The 19,927-nt window shown below is 37.7% G+C and overlaps 1 protein-coding gene across 10 annotated transcripts in view; it reads right to left on the bottom strand.

The window, feature by feature from the left end:
* The window catches only part of PUM2 (pumilio RNA binding family member 2), a 65,891-nt gene that overhangs the window by 29,166 nt on the left and 16,798 nt on the right, over positions 1-19,927 (bottom strand). For 4 of the 10 annotated variants that reach the window (XM_051613498.1, XM_051613501.1, XM_051613504.1 and 1 more), the window contains exons 2-11: positions 19,338-19,428; positions 16,799-16,867; positions 11,978-12,083; positions 11,495-11,682; positions 10,682-10,854; positions 7,132-7,402; positions 6,778-6,871; positions 4,783-4,908; positions 3,504-3,643; positions 1,435-1,573 (exon numbers count right to left, since the gene is read on the bottom strand). In XM_051613498.1, coding sequence (XP_051469458.1) covers positions 1,435-1,573; positions 3,504-3,643; positions 4,783-4,908; positions 6,778-6,871; positions 7,132-7,402; positions 10,682-10,854; positions 11,495-11,682; positions 11,978-12,083; positions 16,799-16,849 — 1,288 coding nt within the window. In that variant the 5' untranslated portion in view covers positions 16,850-16,867; positions 19,338-19,428. The remainder of the gene's footprint in view (positions 1-1,434; positions 1,574-3,503; positions 3,644-4,782; positions 4,909-6,777; positions 6,872-7,131; positions 7,403-10,681; positions 10,855-11,494; positions 11,683-11,977; positions 12,084-16,798; positions 16,868-19,337; positions 19,429-19,927) is intronic. The other 6 variants (XM_051613500.1, XM_051613502.1, XM_051613506.1 and 3 more) reach the window with 4 other exon arrangements.

Here is a 19,927-nt window from a genome sequence, read left to right as displayed (position 1 = left end):
TTCATGTATTTCACCACTGAGTGTTACTTTCAATCACCTGTTTGGAGAGGGGGCTTTCGTGGGTTTTAAGAACTACCCTTTATGTAGGATAGATACTTTTTATTTTTTAAAATAATGCTCTTTTGATGTCTTTGTGTAATGAAGTTAGAAATCTGGATTGGATCAAGGTCTTAGATGCTGATCTGACTCAAGCTTAAAGTCACAGGCTTTTATATGGCATGGACCACTCCACAGTTTTAGAGCTCCATGTCCAAAGCAAGAACTAATAACTATTAACAAACACACACACCCAAAACACACCCAAAAAGGTACAGCCAAGTCTTTGAAGCTACTGAAAAGATGCTAAAGCAGCTCTGGCATGCCTCACTGCACTGCAGGCCTCCTCCAGGGCTTTGGTGAGGTGCAGAGATACCACCTGACCCGTGCTGTAACAGCACATTTTGCCGATCCCTCATTCTAGGTGAAAGATGCTAAAAGCTGCAGATACTACTTACTGCATCCACTGCATGAGAAGAAAAACAGCAGGTATAAAACAAAGCAGACAAGAAAAACACAAGAGTCAGCTCGTTCTGCAGCTAGGTGTAAAAGCTAGGTGTGAGGTCAAGTGCAGTCCCAGAGCATCCAGCAGCAGCAAACTAACTCTGATTTCTGTAGTTGTGCTCCATTCCACAGTAGTGCTGAGAGGAGAGAACCTGTACAGGGCAATTTCATCTGCAGCTACCATCAACTTTATCTAACTTAACTATGTAAGAACCTTCATACTGAAGAATGACCAAGCCAAGTCAAATTGCTCTTGCTCAGGTAATTGTACCAAACACTAAAAAGTAATGTTTAACTTCAAGCTAATTCATTGTGCATTTTTTCCATGTCTGCTGAGACTCAGAAGAACCACTGCCCAGGTAAGTGGGAAGCCATGCACACTAACAGGATCTCAGGCTCCAAGCTCTGGAGTGCTTCTACTTCAGGCGTGTTGTGCTCTTCAGAGATGATTAAGCAGAAATTTTCCTTTATATTTTCTAACTTTGATTTTTGAAATTTTATTATTATATGCCACAAGTGAAAAATTACCTTAGAAAGAGAAATTAATACTTCCTGCTGCATTAGAGTAAACATTCAGGCAACTCAGGACCTTTAAAATCAGCGTGTAGTTGCTTCATAATATTTTACATTATCTTACAAAAATCTACAATATTCCTTGTGCATACATTTGTTACAGAGAAAACATTCCACATCAAAAATGCCAAAAAGAATTTCTGGTGCTTCAAGAATCCCATGCCAGTGTTTTAATCCAACTGAACAACATAAAACTATATAAAACTCAATTATAAGCAGCTTATTGTAAGCATAGTAGGACTTTGATAGTTAATCTGGTAGCTAAGAACACACACATTTTAACTGTCAGTGATTCTCTTAATCCACTGATAACACACATACCTGGCATGCCTGTAGCAAGACCCTGACCAAAAGCCAAAGCTGGATTTGCTGCTGCAGCTGCTGCAAGTGACTCTGCCTGCTGCCCTTGCTGACCCTGGTTGGGAGTAAGTGGGCGCTGAGTTGCTCCAGCTCGCAGAACCTGGAAAAGACCAATTACAGAATCCCAGAATTATTGAGGCTGGAAAAGACCTCTGAGATCATCAAGTCCAGCCTATGACCTAACACCACCACATCAGCCAGACCATGGCACTAAGTGCCACATCCAGCCTTTCCTTGAACACCTCCAGGGTCGGTGTCTCCACCCCTCCCCTGGGCAGCCCATCCCAATGTCTGATCACCCTTTCCGTGAGGAAGTGCTTCCTGATATCCAACCTAGCCAACACCCTTTCCTTAAAAGGTAGGAAAGCAAGCTAAAAAAGTCTAAACAACATCTAGAACAGTCACTTGGCTTGTCTGATGCCACTTAGCTCTGAATTTAATTTTGGGAATGGTCCATCTTATTGGTTTCAAGGTTGTATCTACATAAAGAATAATAGCAGGCATGAAACACTTTGCTGATCAGGTGTCAAATTCCTGCCCAGCTCTGGAAAACAAAACTCATGCAGTTTCCATCAATGGTAATGAGTATAAAGTAAGGAAGAAAATCTCTAAGAGTGATACATTTATGATCTGCACTATGTATTAACTGAAAGCCTGGCCTTCCCTAATGGATGGATTTGTTTACATTCGTTTCAGGGAACTGAATGATGTAAGTCTGAATACTTCAGAGCTTGTAGTAACTTGTCTAAATAATTAACACTACACTGCCAACAGTGCTGTAAAAATGCACCCACTAAGTTTTAAGAATTCACATAACACTCCATCACCATGCAACACAAGCTTATTTTATTATATACTGACAGTGTATCCCTAGGAATCTGATTGAAAAGCAATCTAAATTCTTGCAACTACTCTATTCCTCTTGGTTCTAATTACCTTTTCCAGGTCAAAAATAAGAGGGAAATACAATTTACAGTATATCCCCACCAAAATCTTCCATGTGATTTGTATAGATTGGATATTAATTTTATAGATGAAAGCAAAAAACACTGGAGAGATGATATACATTGAGTTATCAATGCAGTTGACTGATAACCATCAGCTGGAGGAAAGATCCACCTCAATATTAAAGAGTGATGAAGCTACTCTGGAAGCTCTTGTTAACTCAGTCACTTCACATATTACATGCGTAAGATAGGCACTGAAATTAACCATACTGGTAGTAAAAAAACCCAAACAAATGAATATTTACATTAATTTAAGCTTAAGATCATTCTCAGATCTATGCTTTTTCTTTGTGGAAGAAGGCCACTTGATGAAAAATCATATAATGGTTTTAAAAAGGCATCTAGAGTAAGAACCGAAAATCAGCATGTTTTTAAAACTTACTTCAAGAAATGGACATTTCAAGTTCTTGTAGCAATTGCTTACTCTTCATTTACCAAGCCAAAAATAACATATGGCACATGATGCTGCTGTAATAAAATTATTGTGTCACAGAAAAATATGCAGGGCAATCCTTCTTCCCCGGGAAGCAGCAAAACTACTGATAAAACCTGTATTTCCTTACTTTTAAAAAAAGACAAAGAAAACTGTGCAGCATTCCATTTTCCACTTAATTGATTAAAACAGAGATCAATTTTTTTCCATGCTTAAAAGAAAAAAATATTTCCTAAAACAACTAAAATATCTGTTTCATCCCTTTATCTTAGCTTTCTAGATTAATCACTGTACAGGCAACATTCCGTAGACATAAGCATAATAGCACAGTAACCTGGAGTAAAGGAACCACTTCAAACTATTTCATTTGAAAATTAGGACTGCAAAATAAGCAGAATACTCAGTAGGCAGGAAAAGAATTTTTTAAGACAGTGATAATCAGCAAAGTAAGGAAATTGAGCATTTTAACAATTTGTTTATTCCTCGATACAACCCAACACCTGAACGACAATTTTCTAGAAGCTGATCTTTATACAGTGAAAATGAAGGCAAAGCTTTAAATAAATGTCTCCTTTTTATGAAGAACATACCGGTTGCTGTCCCTGTTGTGCCTGTGAAGCTGCTTGCTGGTTTGCTGTGGTGTTTGCTGCTGCAGCTTGCTGCTGAAATAAATTGGCTGGATACACCCCCCATGGAACACCATAATACTGAGGCGGAACCACAGCAGGACCTAAAAGCAGAAAACATTTGTATTCCATCTATTGCAGCTAGTTAAAAGAACTGTTAATATTTTTTTGCAGCATCCCTCATTGAACTACCTTCTAAACGTCAGAACAGAAATCAGTATCAAAAAGAAAATTCCCATGGTACATGAACACAAATGAGTTAATTCGAAGGACCTACAGCAAATCATACCTTCTCTACGAAAACACAAATACCTTTGTGAGATTCAGGTAGCAAAGAAAAAACTTACAATAATTAAAGCTTGTACTCCAAAGACAACTCAAAATCAGTTTTTAGGGTTGGAAAAAAGATTATTTCAGACCACCACAGAATGAACCAAATTCATTGACACGGATGTACTGAGACTCTGATCATCTATTACTCCTTTTTTTCTCCATGCTTCCTTTGCTTACAAACACAACTACTGCCTCTGCCTCCTTGCCTACCAGGTCACCTTTTCAAAGCAGGCACACTTACCTCTACCAGTTTATTGATAAACAACCTCTAAAATATAAGCTATCACTGTATTGTACACACAATGCATTATGTATACACATACTGTAGTTCTTCCTACTGCCTTTCCTTTGAAACCACCAACTGGAGATACAAGGAGTTTTTTCAAAGAGTTACACTCAGGTTTGAGCACTAGGTGGGTCTTGAATACCCAGCAGTGCTGTTTCAGAGTGATATCTATGAATTTTTCATGAGATTTTCCTGGGCTTGGGGTTTATCTATTGTCTAGATGGAGACCATCTTTACTCTCATGCCCACTGGGAATGACAAAACCTGGAATCAGAAAATTAATGCACTGAGTAAAAACACACAAGGAAAGGCTAGCTGTCTTATCCTTTGAAAATAATAGATGCTACTAATGTCAGATGAAACCTTACTAATTACAAACTTTTTGAGAACAGAAGAAACCTAACTGTTGAATATACAAGTCCAGGGGAAAGAAATACTCAGAATCCATATAGAACAGAAACTTAATCCCTTTACATTTTACTGAAAACTTTAGAAACCACATTAATTTTCCTGCAAGTCCCTTCCTGGAAATACATTTACAGAGAATAAACATGATGGATTTCACTTTTTTCTCATTTCATTCAGGAAAATTATCAAGACAGACACTAGAAAGTGTTCAGTTACCTGCTAGGGTAGCTGCTGCAGCTAATCCAGCTGCAGTGTATGGGTCAGTACCTGGAGGAGCAGCACTGATAATGTATGGGTTTGGCACAAAAGCAGCTGGAGCCAAGCCTGCTGAGAATACGCCTGCTACAGTAATAAACAGAGTTTAATTATAGCTAACATACTTAGCAAGCATCATCATATTCAAACCAATCAAATCACAAAGCATATCTGTTAGAATCAGAACTGCTTGTACTTTGGAAGTTTCTGTAAGAGCAGGTACACCATAACAGAAATCATCACTTTATCTCTTCTCTCCAGTTCCTTCTTACTAATCCCCTAGGCCTTCAATTTACCTCATATTTATCTACCCACTCTTACACAGAAAGGAATATCCAAAGTAGGATTTACCTTGCCCATCTTCAACTATCCACAAGTTACACTAATCTTATAACTAAATCTGTATCAGACAAATAATCTGTCTTAAGTGAATCAGCTAGAGAGAATGAATCACCTGCTAGAGATACAAACCCCTTTTCACTGACGAGAGGAAACAAATCTAACCAAACAGTTTAAATGAGATATTTAGCTTTTTTTAGCAGTTATGAGATGCTAATCTTACTCTCAAGAATATATAAGGATTGCAAAGCAATAAGACAACTGAAGAAACCCGAAGAGTCATCAAACAAAGCATCACTCCCCAGAGTCTCCCCCATCAGGCAGGTTCAGGTACATTCTCTAACACTGAGAAGAGCTGCAGAGCAAGCACTGCACATCAAACCATGTTTCTCCTTCCAAACAGGAGGCTTCTGGCTAAGTTTCTATTAACATGCACACCAAAAATGCTGCAATTCAAAAGATCAGGACCCAGCTGACTGCTCAGTGAGAACTTCATACAAAGTAGGGACTTCTCTGCAGTTTAAAATTCTAAGACAGGCAGAAGACATGACTTGTGGACTCAAAACACCTCAATCTGTCACGCTCCCAGCTCGAAGACTGTGTAAGTCAGCTACAAGCCACCTCAGACCTGCCACTTTTAAACCCCAGGTATAGGCTGTTGATCCCTATCTGAACAGGCCTCACAATCCAGCTAAACAAGCCAGTGGGAAAGCTTCATACAGCAGGAGAACACAGACACAGCCCTTTAGGGATGCTGCTTCCTGTTTCTGTCTGCATTCTGACCCAGAGACCTTTTCTTCCCTCTTGCAGAGGAAGGATATAGGCACACACACCTCAACAGTCTAGTGGTGAAAGGGAAAGGGCAGGAATCTTAAACCTTCCCTACAGCATCAGAATTTGAGGAGCTCCCTTCCTTAAATAAGGAATTGCTTCCATGTACATTCTAATCTCTCTCATCCCAAACACACAGCTTCCCCACAGCAGTAGATAAAACTGTTAACAGTGAAATACAGCCTCGTTGTTGAGTTGCCAGCACACTAGCAACTTCAAGCATTAATTAATTCACTCAATTACTTTAAAAGTAATAAAAGAATAATTCCGTCACAAAGAAAGGCACCAGCAAGAATAAAGAGCTGTTTAAAAGATGCCATTAACAAAGAAAAATGAATTAAGGCAAAAGTTTGATTTTTAAATCCTAATATACCACGTTTAACTAGATTATAAAAAATACTAAACTGCAATAGAGTAAGAGAATTGCATATTTTCATTATTTTACTAAACTAAGCTAGTATTTCTATCACCACTTGTAGCAGAAAAGCTTTTTTACTTTCTCTCCCATTGAAATTCAAGCATTGTACTACACAACCAAAAATAATTTTTATTTTTTTGTGTGCAACAGTTCAAAGTAGGCAAAAATTTACAGAGCACAGAACTTTCCCTAAGGACAGACAGTCTTAAGCAGTTATTCTGGGCAGTTACCAGGAGAACTGCTAAAATGGGCCAACAGAATGGTATCTTATTTGAATTATTATCCTGTGGGTCAAATTGAAAGGACTGTACCAAGGCAACACACCCACTTTTGCCAGAGCTGCTTGCTGTACTTTACAAAACCCTCACCTATGTGTGGCTGCTGAGCTGCAGCCAGTGCGTATTGCTGCTGCTGGGCTGCTGTTAACTGCTGAACAGTCAGAGCATTAGTCCTCTGGAAAAGCTATTGAAAGAGAGAAAAAAAAAAATTATTTCAGTTTTCAGAAGTCAGGGCTATCATATACTGGCATTTACTGACAAAAAATACTTCAAGCTCCATGCACCGAATCATGCACCAATATCATTCTAGATTTAACATACATTTTGCCTTTGACTAAGTCACACACTAAACAAAATTAAATTACAAACTTACATAACATTATCAAAGAGGATAATGCACAACTGAAAGGATCAATTTAGCATGTTTTCAAAGCTAATACCAACCTGCTGCTGAGAATTGTAGTCAAAAAGTCCTACAGTAGCTCCTGAAGAGTCCATTTGTACCTGATTACCAGGATAGTCAAATTGTAGAGAATCAAGACCAACTTGTTCCATGGCATCTAGATTCTGATTTTCTGGATTTGAAAATTCTTCTACCAGAGGCTTGTGGGCTGTAGGATTAGGAAGTGGACCTAATCCTTCTGTGGTGCTGGGATTGGGGCCCAAGCGTTCAGCCACTTCTGTTGGGGAGGCTTGTCGACTTCCTGGGGTACGACTGTTCAGAAGAAATTCAAGACAAGACTCTTCAGTCTTAAATAAAGCTGCCCATGGACACAACACAACATCTCTATTTTAAAAAGATCTCTGAACTAAGAGACTTAACAAAGGGAAGTGACAGACTCATTTTAACAATTTTAACCAGCATGCACTGACGGCTCAATACAAAGGACACACTGCGTTTCAAAGCCTGATTTTATTTATTTTTTAAAAGTTTAAGACTACACAGCTCTTCAAATCACTGTGGGAAAACCAAACTAATCTTTAAGGCTGTTTTGAGTGAAATGGAGTGAACTGTGGTCACCTGTAACTTTTGAGATGGCTCTTTATTGCCTCTTGGAAGCAACAGGAATTATTAGAAAACGTATTGAATAGAACTTAAAGAAAAAAGGAGATGGGTCAGTGCACCTCATGCCAAAGGAGAGAGAGAGACAATAAAACTTGCTGGAAAAGACAAACATACAATATAGGAAGTATCTTTCACATGTCAAAAGCAAACAACACTTTTTTACCTTAAAAGAAATGGACTAATGACTGCCTCATTTAACATTTGATTAAAATATTTTGCACACAACCCATTTAATAGGCTACACTACCAGGGGAAAAAAGTGTTCCTAATATAATCCCATAGATTCCATCTAATTTTTCCTTAGAATAAATATAACCTTTTGTTCCAGAAGAAAATCTTTAGAATGGGATAAAACACAGGTGTTTGACTTCTGTTGACAATAAGCCAGATATATGGAACTGGAAATAGTTTATTATGCCAAACCCATGCAAATTTTGTTTCCAAATATAAAGGGCTGGTGGTGACTCATCTCTAGGTGCACTAGTGTTTTAATTCCCATCAGAAGGCATACAAATCTAGTGAACACCACTGACAGAACCTAGAGAGCAAATCAACTGACCAGTCACTAGGTGTTTACTTCAGGGTAAAGGCTGAATTGCTCTCATCTCCACTGGCTATGCCAAGTACACCCCCCCCCAGACTACATGGGAATCTCTGTGCATCTATAAACACCTACAGGAAAACACCTGATTGATGTGTCAACAGATTCCCATCCTAAAGTGATTCCCAGACCTGTATTTGGTTAGATTTAGGGTACTTTAATTTGGAGTAGTACTCCACCTTCTGTGTCAGTCTGTGTTGTTTAGACTACCAGTTTTTACTGGCAAAATCTAAGTAAAATACCAGGGAGGAGTCATGTGACAGAATCTACAATCTCTTAACAGCACTATTGTGTTGGTAGAACTTGGTAATTCTACATTGTTTCTCAGGAGACACACAACTTTCAGTGAAGTTTGCTTTGTTTGTGAAAAAGGGCTCGAATACAAAATGCCATCTTGCAGGATGAAACTACATATATTCCAGCAGTACACTGCCAGAGCAGCACAGTGCACTGCTAATTCTAGGAGACAGACACAGCCTTACTACTTCCTGTTCTCCTCCCTCTTCAGGGCTCCAAAGTTGGAGCATCTCTTCTTCACTGAAGCACAAGTTTCATGCAAAGGAATCTGGTGGTACTTCTGTATTTACTGATACCAACTCTAAAGACTGTACAGCCAGAAAGCAGTCTTTTAGTGAGTTTATTCAGCAATACTGCATGATCTATTACTTTGGAGAGAAACACCTCAAAAGATTTCCTCAAGGTTTGTTGTTGGTTTTTTTTTTTAATGTAACCACCAGCCTAACAATGATCATCTGTAATTTACTGGCTACCATCTAAGTACCCTAGCTAGCAACCATGTCTTGCTCAACATACAAAACCTGAGCTTGAAGCCATTTAATATCCCTTATTCTTCTCAAGTGACATGCAGTATCAACAAAGTCAAGAAAAAGGAAAAAAGGCAGTTATTTCAGCACATGTTTTTAGTTGATAAAAGCTGTAAGTACAATCAAGATACAAGGAGGAGGACGGGACAAAGTTAATACTTCTCTAATACAGGTTGCTCCTTATATTGGTGCTGTTCTGTTGCTATAGTTAAAGTTGTGTCAATACTTCAATTATAAACCTCTGTTTGTAGGGCTTTACACCACCACTTTATATGGCCCATTTTAATTAGATGGCCTTAATTATATATTTTTTTGAGGTTTACTGGCTTTGGATGCTTTTTTGCACTTTTGTGTTCTTTAATCATTTCCCTCTTTAAATAGTACAAAAGGTACTTCGTAAGCAACTATTTCAAAATTGAAACAGATACTGGTAAAGAAAAGCAGGACAACTTTTATTCTACATTTTCTACACACAGTACTGAAGGTAACTCTGCTTATTGTGCATATTGCAGCATGCATCCAAAAGGAGCTAATTTAAGCTCTCTAATATGCTTGGTATTATATTATTTTCAATAGTACATCTTGAAAAATAGACTTGAATATTCCCTCCTTAGGCTCAGGTAAAAACATTTTTTTAGAAGAGTAGGAAATACTTACATATGGGATTCAAACATGCATTTAAATATATTTGTTCAATTATGTACTAATGAAACCACAATTATCTGGTCATCTTAGTAACATTACAAATTTATGAGCAGCACTCCATAGTTTTCTGATCTTGTTAATTCTTCTATATGACAGTTAAAAATGCATTACAGTAATTTAAAACCATTTATTAGACCTTTAAAAATACCCAATTTAAAATGCAGTTCAGTATTAGGAAAACAACAGGCTGGTTGTGCTGTCATAAAGAACTTCACAGTTCAAAAGCTTGAGCTTGGTCCAATTATTTTTTTGTCCCTAACAACCAAACCACAGCACCTTTCTATACTGTGAACAGGTGACATTTAACTATGTGAACAGGGAAGTCCATTGTTTCTCCTTAGTCAAATAAATGGGTTCTATAAAGTCCTTTGTGGGGAAACAACTGTTAGGCTGTGGTACCCACTAGCAAAATTAGAAGGAAAATTAAAATTCTGTAGGGCTTAATTCTCTACAACAACCAGATGCAAAAGTTGAGAGTGTTAAAAAGAAGCAGAGAGAGAAAGGATTTTAGTTTGAAATTAAAAGGGCAAAGTTCTCATCCCTCTTTAACTCACAACATTTTGAAGGTAACCATTTACTTTGAATAATTACTATATTAAGATGAATTTGTCTCATGAGAAGTGACACACACATTAATGACATCCTACGAAGCACGTGGCACAGTGGGAAAGGGAGGATGTGAGGTAGGAAGAATCAAGTCTGCAGCTGGGTAATGTTTAAAGCTGACACACAAACCAGAACTGTAATAATGCCCTTAAGAGACATGCTTGTCTTCTTGAGAAACAGTTAAAAGCTTACTTAAAATCTTTGCAATCGGCATCCATTCCATTTGGCAAACCTCTGCCATTTATTTTAGTAACATCCTCATCATCTCCTTGTTTAAGATCTCTGTTTTTGTCCTCCTCAAATGGAGAAGCCTTGCCTTTCTGATCTCCTTTCTCAGGTCCATCTGTTTCAGCATCTCTAGTGCCCTGAGGAAAAAGAATCTGTTTGATTCTGAATATTGAACAGAACACAATAGGAGCACCACAAGGTGACCTAATTCTACACTACAGTGCACGTAAACAATACAAACAGTTTTCAATGAAATTGCATTTGGTAGGTAACTTGGTCATCAAGTTTCAACCACATGCAATTAATAACTGCCAAAATGTGAAAAGGAATGCCAAGATTTATAATGGAAGAGCTAACTCAACCTTAACTATAGCGGTGCTGCTAACGCAGTAACACTTTGAATGACATTAAGTTTATTTCATACAGTTCAAACATCTCGTACAAAACAAACCCGTATGGAAACACAAAATAGGAACATCTAGAATAAAGTCCACCACACATTGTAAATTAAGTTATTTGCAATCTTTTTCCTACCTTTATTTAAAGGTGTTAGGAAAATTACTTTTTTTTAAGACAGCTATGTGGTCAAGATTCCCAAACCACTTCCCTCTTCTGCCCCCTCCAACCAACCAAGGAAGACAGACAGATAGCAACTACACACCTCCTTCTAAGGAGAGGAGTTAAAAAGGAAAATGGACAAATGGAGTTGAAGATACAATCATATAAGCTAGTAAGACCAGACTAGGTTAGGCAAGCTTAGCACACTGCATTACTTACAAAAGCTCCTTTCCTAAACCGGGAATCCAATTTATCAGCTGGAGAGGAACTTAACACATATTCTACCATGCTCACTCCAAGGCCACCACTTTCTGATCGTGGAGACAACACAGCATTTACTTCACTGTTTCCATGAAAACCCTGTCCAGGCTTTCTCTGTACCATAATAGGTTGGGACATAGAATGGTCTGTTGAAAACATAAATAAATACATCAAACTTTTATAATTTTAGAAATACAACTTGCCATGTTTTTACATTTCATAAGAGAGGCAATATTCAACAAGACCAAAATTAAATCACAGTTTCCAAAGCCCAGTTTCACAAAGTGCTACTGGCACCCTACCACCAGCACACCATACATTTTCAGAACTGAAGGAAAATAAAATTCAGTACACAATTAACATTTTTAATGCTAATTTACTTTGTAAAAAACCTTCAGTAAACATGACTGACTTTTCAACACATCTACAATAATCACTTACGAGGAGTTCCCCATGCAGTCTCTCTCCACTCATCACCAAGGAATATCCCTTTTTGTCCATCTTTTGCAGAATCATCAGGTTCCCAAAACTTTTTGGCAGGTAAAAGCTGTTCCAAAAGAGAAAACAGTTCTATTTAAAATACGCTTATAAATGGGCAGAACCTAGCAAAACTATTAAGAGGATAATTTTAAATACCCCAGTCAGCTTTATCTAAGAAAGCACACATTGCCAAGAATAACAGCACAAACTTTAAAGCTACATTCTGTTACAGAAGCTGATGCCATGTGAAGAAATTGCTCAAATGAGCCCCAAGACTGAGATTCTGAAGCTATGAGGGAGAGATACAGAATACAGAAGCAGCTGTGAAAAAACTAATGAAATTAATCCCTGTATTAAAGCAAATCAGCTCTCTCAGAAACTTTAACACCATCTTCTTTCCATGTTGGCTCAATAGCTTGGCCTCTAACTCCATCATGATAACTAGAAACAGCAGTAGTTCATCGAAAAGTTCTGTTCACTCAGAAATGCATCATGTTCTACATTTTAGAAAGTGTCTAACACACAAGGCAGCAATTCAGCTCCTTTAGACACAGGGGTCTGCTGGTGACAAACCTATGGCACTCAAATTTGAAGTTCCAAGTTGAGTGGTATGGTTGACAGGCCTGAGAGGATGAGAAGTACAAGACTTAAGTGTCAAAACCTAACACACAATCTTCTCAGAACAGATCAAGTAATATACTGGGTGGCATAAAATAAGCATCACTTGAAAGTATGCTTACCCTGAAGTTAGAAATTCCACTCTCACACAGGTGTTCAGACAACACAATGTTAAGAACAACATGCAGATTTAGAGCAGAACACGCTGCAATACTGGTTTGGATTTCAAACTCATCCACAGGATTTCTACCAGAGGGAAAAAAATGTCCACTGGTAGAAAGCAGCAATAATTCTCACTGTAAAAGTACAGGTTGTTGGGGAGAAGATTTTGTTGTTTGTGTGTTTGTTGAGATTGTTAAGGTTTGCTTTGTTTTGGGGCTTTTTTATGCCTTTTTTTTTTTTAACTACATGCTTTCAAACAGATATTCAACTGCTTGTGGTCTTTGGGTACTCTGGTGCACAAAGAATACGAAGTATCTTTGAGGCCAAACATAATTAATCATCTATACAGCAAGAGGGTAAATGTAAATTGTACCCTATTGAAGATCAAATGGATTTACAGAAAAAGATGTTTAAATTAAGTCCCTTAAATGAACTGGTTTTTAAGTTTACAACTTGGCACGTCCCTGAGGACCAGTGACTTAGAAGTATTATTTACTTACTTTTGACAGATGACCAATATAACATACACTATCCCTTTCTAAAGGGATGCCTTAGCTATTGCATTGCCATATCAATGAGCAGTCCTAGCAGCTGTCAGCTATTTCTTTGTGGAATTCAAAAACAAAAAATACTTTTCAGAAAAACAAAACAAGTATTTTCCTCTTAAACAGACATGCAAAATCCCACTTGGTTAATTCTGCTGAAAAACACTTCAATAAGAAGTCAGTAGAAATTCATGAGAGCAGCTAAAATCATTGTGCCTTATCCTTTGATAAAATGCCTTTTGCTTAATATATCCTACATTTAATAAAATAAAAAATATATTTTATGAGCTACATCCAATCCTAATTCAAAGTAATGGAAAAGATGGCCATACTTCTTAGTAAGCTCTTCTGACAGTCAACTGAAAAGTGTCTTTTTCAGTATCAGCACTGACCCCTGTTATGTCTCTGCCAGATGAACAAAGCCCTTTTCTATGCATAGATAATAACCAATTATGCTAACACTGCCTCTTAACCAGCTCTCTGATAAGTAACTGCACAGTCTCAATTACTGGCTCTTGAATTAAGGATTATATTTATTTATTTATTTTTAAGATCAGAAGTTATTCCTACAGAGCCTTTTACAATTTCTCTGAATGAAATTTTGACACCAGAAACGGACACATTATCCTTAAAACGAAATTTGCCTGTGTTTCACCTTACAACTTTCTGTAAGAATCAGAAGAAGATTTGGCAATTAATTTTATGTAGGCCTGCATTAGGTCAGACAAAGGTATTGAAGCTCACTCTGCTGGCCCTGAAATAGCAAACAACACATTCCTAGAGAAGAGAAATAGCATCACAGGTCAGTGTTTCTTCAGAATATTATCACAACCTTAAGGGTCACGATAGCTCTTGGGAGCTGAATACAGAAGCTTCATCTATGTTAACTAGTCTAGCTATTAAAATTTTAGGAGTCATTAAGAGAAAGACACTGGCAATACAGCAGATCTGCTAGTAAAACTTTAGTCTGTTTCTTTACAGTATTAATTAACAAAATACTGCAAGACAGAAAGATATCAAGGGAACTGTACACATGGCTCAGGTTATGCTGTCCTGTTCCTGACAGGATGGATACCAGGCTCTCACTGAATGGAGCTCAGAGGGATGGCTTAACAGAATGATTTCCAGTATGCATTGCTTCCCAAATGTTTTATGGTACACTGAAAACAGATTTCATACTATATTCCCTTACATTAGCACATGAAACAGATACTTCCTTAAGGATTCACAATCTTGATTTTAGTAATGATGTGAAAAGTAAGACTTAACAGCCTACTAATGTCAAGTATTGATTCCCTGTCAGGGAAAAAAATGCCAAAATGATTAGGACTATGAGCAAGAAATTATGTTCAGTTCAGAAAAAAATCTATCCAGAGAAAACCAGGAAGAAAATGTCCCAAACACCAGGAAGCAGATCATTTGACATAACCCTCCCCCTTCACACCTTTTGAGTAGAAAGAGGGCAGCACATTCATACAACTACCAATTCTAGCTTATAAGGGTATTTATGAGGACATTGCCTTTAATATTGTGGAAGTTTAGAATTAAAAAGGTTAAACTAGCCATGGAATCCAGAACTACTGTATTGTTGTACAGTAACAGTAAGAAAATTACTGAGTTAAGTCAACCTAGCTATGTGAACCTGTAATACCTCAAGTTACCTGAAGACACCCTTGAAACAAAAAACCTAATTACCTACTAAGTGCAAACACAGTATCAACTTGTGATGCCATATTACTGTACCAGAACTTTTTGGGTTGTTATTTTTTTTTTTTTGGGGGGGGGTTTGTTGTGCCTTTTTCGTTTTTAAAGATCTTCACAGACCACCACGAAATAAAGTCATAACAATGAAGAAATATCTCCCTTAATCTAAGATAACCTAAAACAAACACCTGTATGAACAGTCCTAGATGCCTCTATAACTCTCAATTCCCAGGCTTTTGTGCCCGCCTTCACTTCCACTGCTTTCCATCTTTCAAAGTACTTTGTGCCTGGCAAAAGAACAACCACCAATATGAATTTTACCCATTCATGCTCTCACATTGTTGGTACTATTACAGACACCTTACTAACACCTTTAGCTTTCAAAAGGAATTTTGAGAGCTGGGGGCAGGATGAAGCAAGTGTACTGAATGTGGCTGCTCAGCTTTCTAAGGAACTGAGCTTCATCTATTATTGCTTTTTCAAACAGGAAATAGTTCAAGAAAGTCAGAGAATTAGGATGAAACAAATTGCTGCAAACTGACTGGTTAAATGCTTCATTAAAGTAAATAGAATCAAGTAAGAATACAGCCACATGTCAGACAGAAACATTTAGCAACATGAACATGGCATTTCCCTTTCATCCAAAACTTGTGGTTCCTGTAGAGATCACAGTCCTATCATCATTTTAAGAAAGTTCAGATGAAATATTGTCATTGGTTCAATTATTAACTGAATTAGGTAAATCATAGAATCGTTTTGGTTGGAAAAGACCTTTAAAATAGAGTCCAACTGTTAACTCAGCGTCTCCTTTCAGGCAGTTGTAGAGAGAGGTAAGATCTCCCCTCAGCCTCCCTTTCTCAGGCTAAACAACCCTAGCTCCCTGGCCCACTGCTCTTAAGACTTGTGCTCCGGACCCTTCACCAGCTTTGTTCTCCTTCTCTGTGAGTGCTTCAGCACCTCAATGTCCTTGCACTGAAACACCCAACGCTGAACAGAATATTTGAGGTGTGTCTTCACCAGTGCTGAGTACAGGGGGATGATCACCCAGACAAAAGGCATCTTAGTTCAATGTAAATTTATTTCATCACCATGCCTTGCCAGGGCAGGTAACGCTAATGTATGTCGATAGCTTCCTAAACAGTTCAGGGAATGCTTTTGAAGGGGCTAAATCATCTTCTATGATCTTAATTTTATTCTCCCCCTTCAAAAGTGCCCTGACTTAAAAATCAAGTAAACCAAACAAATCCAAAAAGGTCCTTCCTCCCTCTAGCTAAATGTGACAGAACTCTTCATCCTAGTAAAAATCTTCTTTAAGAGAGTAAATGCCAGTTTAAAGAAAAAAAAAGGTAAATTAATGCACATTTCTGCAAGGATATGCCAGTTTTGCATTTTCTGGAGCCAAACGTTTTTCAGATACCAGCCTCCTTGGCTTCTCAGAGTTTCACTAGCTTAGACACATACTGAAAAACATGCCTCATTTCACACAATTGCACAAATTTTCAACATCTTTGCTTTCCCAAAAGTATCAGTCTATTAAGAATGTAACAGTAAGACAGTACATCCAGTTAACCACCATCCCAGTGTTTTTGCAAAGTAATTAGTTTATCTTCAATTCAGAAGAGAAATCTTCAGTTCCCTGAAAAGTCGATTTGGTCTTTTAACAGAAGCTCTTTGCTTCATGCTGTACTATTCAAGAATTCTTAATTGTATCAGCATTTCCAAGCAAACACGATTTTCAGCCCTCAACAATTACCTCTCCCATTCCCCGAGATTCTAGGGTAAGAGCTTGAAACTCATGATTCATTTCATCCACAGATCGAACCTGTAGAGGAAGAAGAGAAGAGCAATCCATCAGACAAATATATTTTCAAAAGGAGAGCTTGTAATACTCCACAAGTTATTTAACAACTGAAAAAGCACACCCAAAATTTGCTACTCAATCGAGGCCAAACATGAGTTTAGACTCCATGAACAGCTAGAGTGAGTGATCAATTAATGAACCACGCTAATAAAATATGCAAGAAATTCCAAAAGACTTGTAAGTTTTAATCTTCATATGTCCAGATGGATATCACTCACTACAGAAACAATGATCAATACTACATTTGCAACAAATAAAGTGAAAATAACGATTTGGACATACAATTCCCTTTGCTGTTGCACACAAGGTAACTGAGTGAACTTAGCAGCAAACAAAGAAATGCTCACCAGACTGGTTACAAAAGCTACTAGTAATGTGTTGCTTTTTAAATCCAGACACAGGCTGCATTATCACAATTTCTCATGCTTTATTCTAGAAAATAACACTCTTCCCTCACTGTGTATTGTCTTTTTTTTGTCTGTCATAAATATGAAAGGTGTATTATTAAATCAAGAGTTGCTGATGCAACAAACCATCTCCTTTTCCACAGCACCCAGACACAATGCACTGAGAGCATTCTGTCCCAAGAAAATGGGAATTCTCCAGAGCCATGACAAGCTTAAAAAAATAAAAAAGGAAATTCAGAATTGTTTCTTTCCTTCCCTTCTTTCTCAACAGTGAGATGCATCAGGGTAAATGGTAAAGTTATTCAAGTTTGAACAATCAAGCTTCCTTTCCAGTACTAGTCTCCCATGAAGAGTTAATTTCACCTAATAAACCCATTTGTTTACATTCACAAATAAACTAAAATGAAGTTAATCCACACACATGATAACACACTAAGATCACTTTTCAAAAAACCCTCAAATACCAGGCAAAGAAACAATCTTGAGCTTTTAAATTCCGGTGCAAACAACTTAAAAAAATCAGTGAGGTACTTTTTTTTCATTAGCTTAAACAAATAAAAATCTCTGTGCATGCACTTGAAATTTGCTGCAATTATTTAGAAAGAAAAGACAAAACTTCAAATTTTCAAGACTTCTGAATTTGGTTATTACAGTTTCTGAAAACAGAATTTCTCCTACAGGTTGAGAGTTGATTATTTTACCATAAGCCACCTCTCATGCTGAAGTAATGCACTTCAGCTTCAATTACAATCACATAGTAAATTAAATGCTTCTGTCTCAAAAGGTGGTTTTGGTCTAACAGCATCTCTAAGCAAAATTTGTAGCTCATGCTTGCCAAACTATTGTTTACCATCATCATTGTCCAAATCACTGTTAGATAAAAACAACCAAGTTTGAAAGACAAAAGTTTTTGGGCTGTGTTTTTTCCTGGTTGGTTGGCTGGGTCTTTTTGTGGTGGTGGTTTTGTCTGGGTTTGGGTTTTTTATGCTGCAAGATCTAATAGCAAATGCTTCTTTGGCACAATTCAGCAAAGTTCCAACACGTGGCTGCACACTTCCAAGTCTCTAAGAAAAGATGATGAAAGAATCAGGCTAATAGCAAAGCAAATTCCTCTTTTCCCTGAGCATCTCAGGGTCAACTCAAAGAAACTGAAGTTTTCCAAAACTTTAATAAACTTTAGTACACTGAACACTGATTTTACTCACTGCCTCCATTCTTATAAACATGGAATTTAAGTTGGTGCTATCTATTGCTACCATCAGCAAGAAAAAGAATACAGTCCTTTAACTGTACCAAAGAGGGTCTCAATTTCTATTTCAATCAAGAGCAGCAGCACAAAATCTTGGCCCATATAATGAATGAACACTTGTTTTAGATGAGTTTACGGACTGGAGAAAATACAGGCAGTACTATTATTTTCTTTCTTCACTGTTAGCCCTATCACTCTAAAAAAACCCATCCAGAATAATGAAAATTAAGCTAGATCTACTACATATAAAGATATGCCCTCTCCCCAGAGGAGAAACTTTGGTTAGGATCATCTCTATTACCAGGAAATTTTATTTTCTCTAATTCAGTGCCAGCATTCATCTAATTCATATGCTCCAGATATAAACACCTAATACATACTTTTTAAGCTTCATCAACCAATAGAAATATCTCTGTCTTCATTAACTCCCTGACACCTAGAATAAGTCACAAATCAAAAAGGAGGCCTATGAAACGTACTGCTCAACACATACAACTTTTTCCTAGTTTTGGTCTGTTTTCTTCTTGTTCCCACCCTCCCTCCCCAGTCACTCTGAAGACTCCTTTTTCTCCATCCACCCTCTACCTGCTTTGGGGAGTAGTCACTAGATCTAATCTCAGTTTTCAGGAGTTGAATGCTAATGAGCTTTTCCAACAAAGAGAAGCTGGAGAAAGTTCCACACTTCTGATACTCATCAGAAGTCCCCAGGGCCCCCAGATTATGCACAAATGGACACTACACAGCAAAGTAGTCTTTAGATGTAACAATTCCTCACCCACTGCTTTTGTAGAAATAGAACGGCTTAGGTATATCCAGGATCTTCTCCTCTTTGACACACCAACAGAAAATTCTGATGTTTTCCCCTTCTACAGAAACGGGATACAACACAGCATGTACTAGTCCATTTTTCATCACAGCAGTAGGAAGATTTTAACTTAGATTAAAAAATTATATAAATGTTTCTTAGTAGGCCCTTTCTTTCTAAAGTTTACACCCTCTCTCCCCCAGCAAGGTTCAACTGATGAATCAAGTTGTTACAGAGCTAAGCACATCTAGGCAGCTGCTGATGAACGGGACAGTCCTTCCATCCTTGTCCCAAAAGCTTTTACCATTCCCTCTGCAATGAACTTGGCAATCATCAAGGAAAAGGTTTGATTCAAAAGCTTTTTTTGTTCTTTTTCCATGCATGAGGATTTCACCACATCAGCCAGCTGAACTGGCTAAAACACCACAGCACAAGACCACTAGATTTGACACAGGGAAAGCAACCTACTCAGCAAAAGCACTGCTCAGGAGAATGAAACTTTCAAGGGTTTTATCAACAGCATATAGCTTTGCTGGATAGACAACTCACTGTCCAGTTTG

This window comes from Apus apus, chromosome 3 (genome assembly GCF_020740795.1).
Source record: "Apus apus isolate bApuApu2 chromosome 3, bApuApu2.pri.cur, whole genome shotgun sequence".
Lineage (NCBI taxonomy): Eukaryota > Metazoa > Chordata > Aves > Apodiformes > Apodidae > Apus > Apus apus.
Note: the sequence above shows the minus strand (reverse complement) of the source record. Positions and strands in the feature narration are given on the sequence as shown.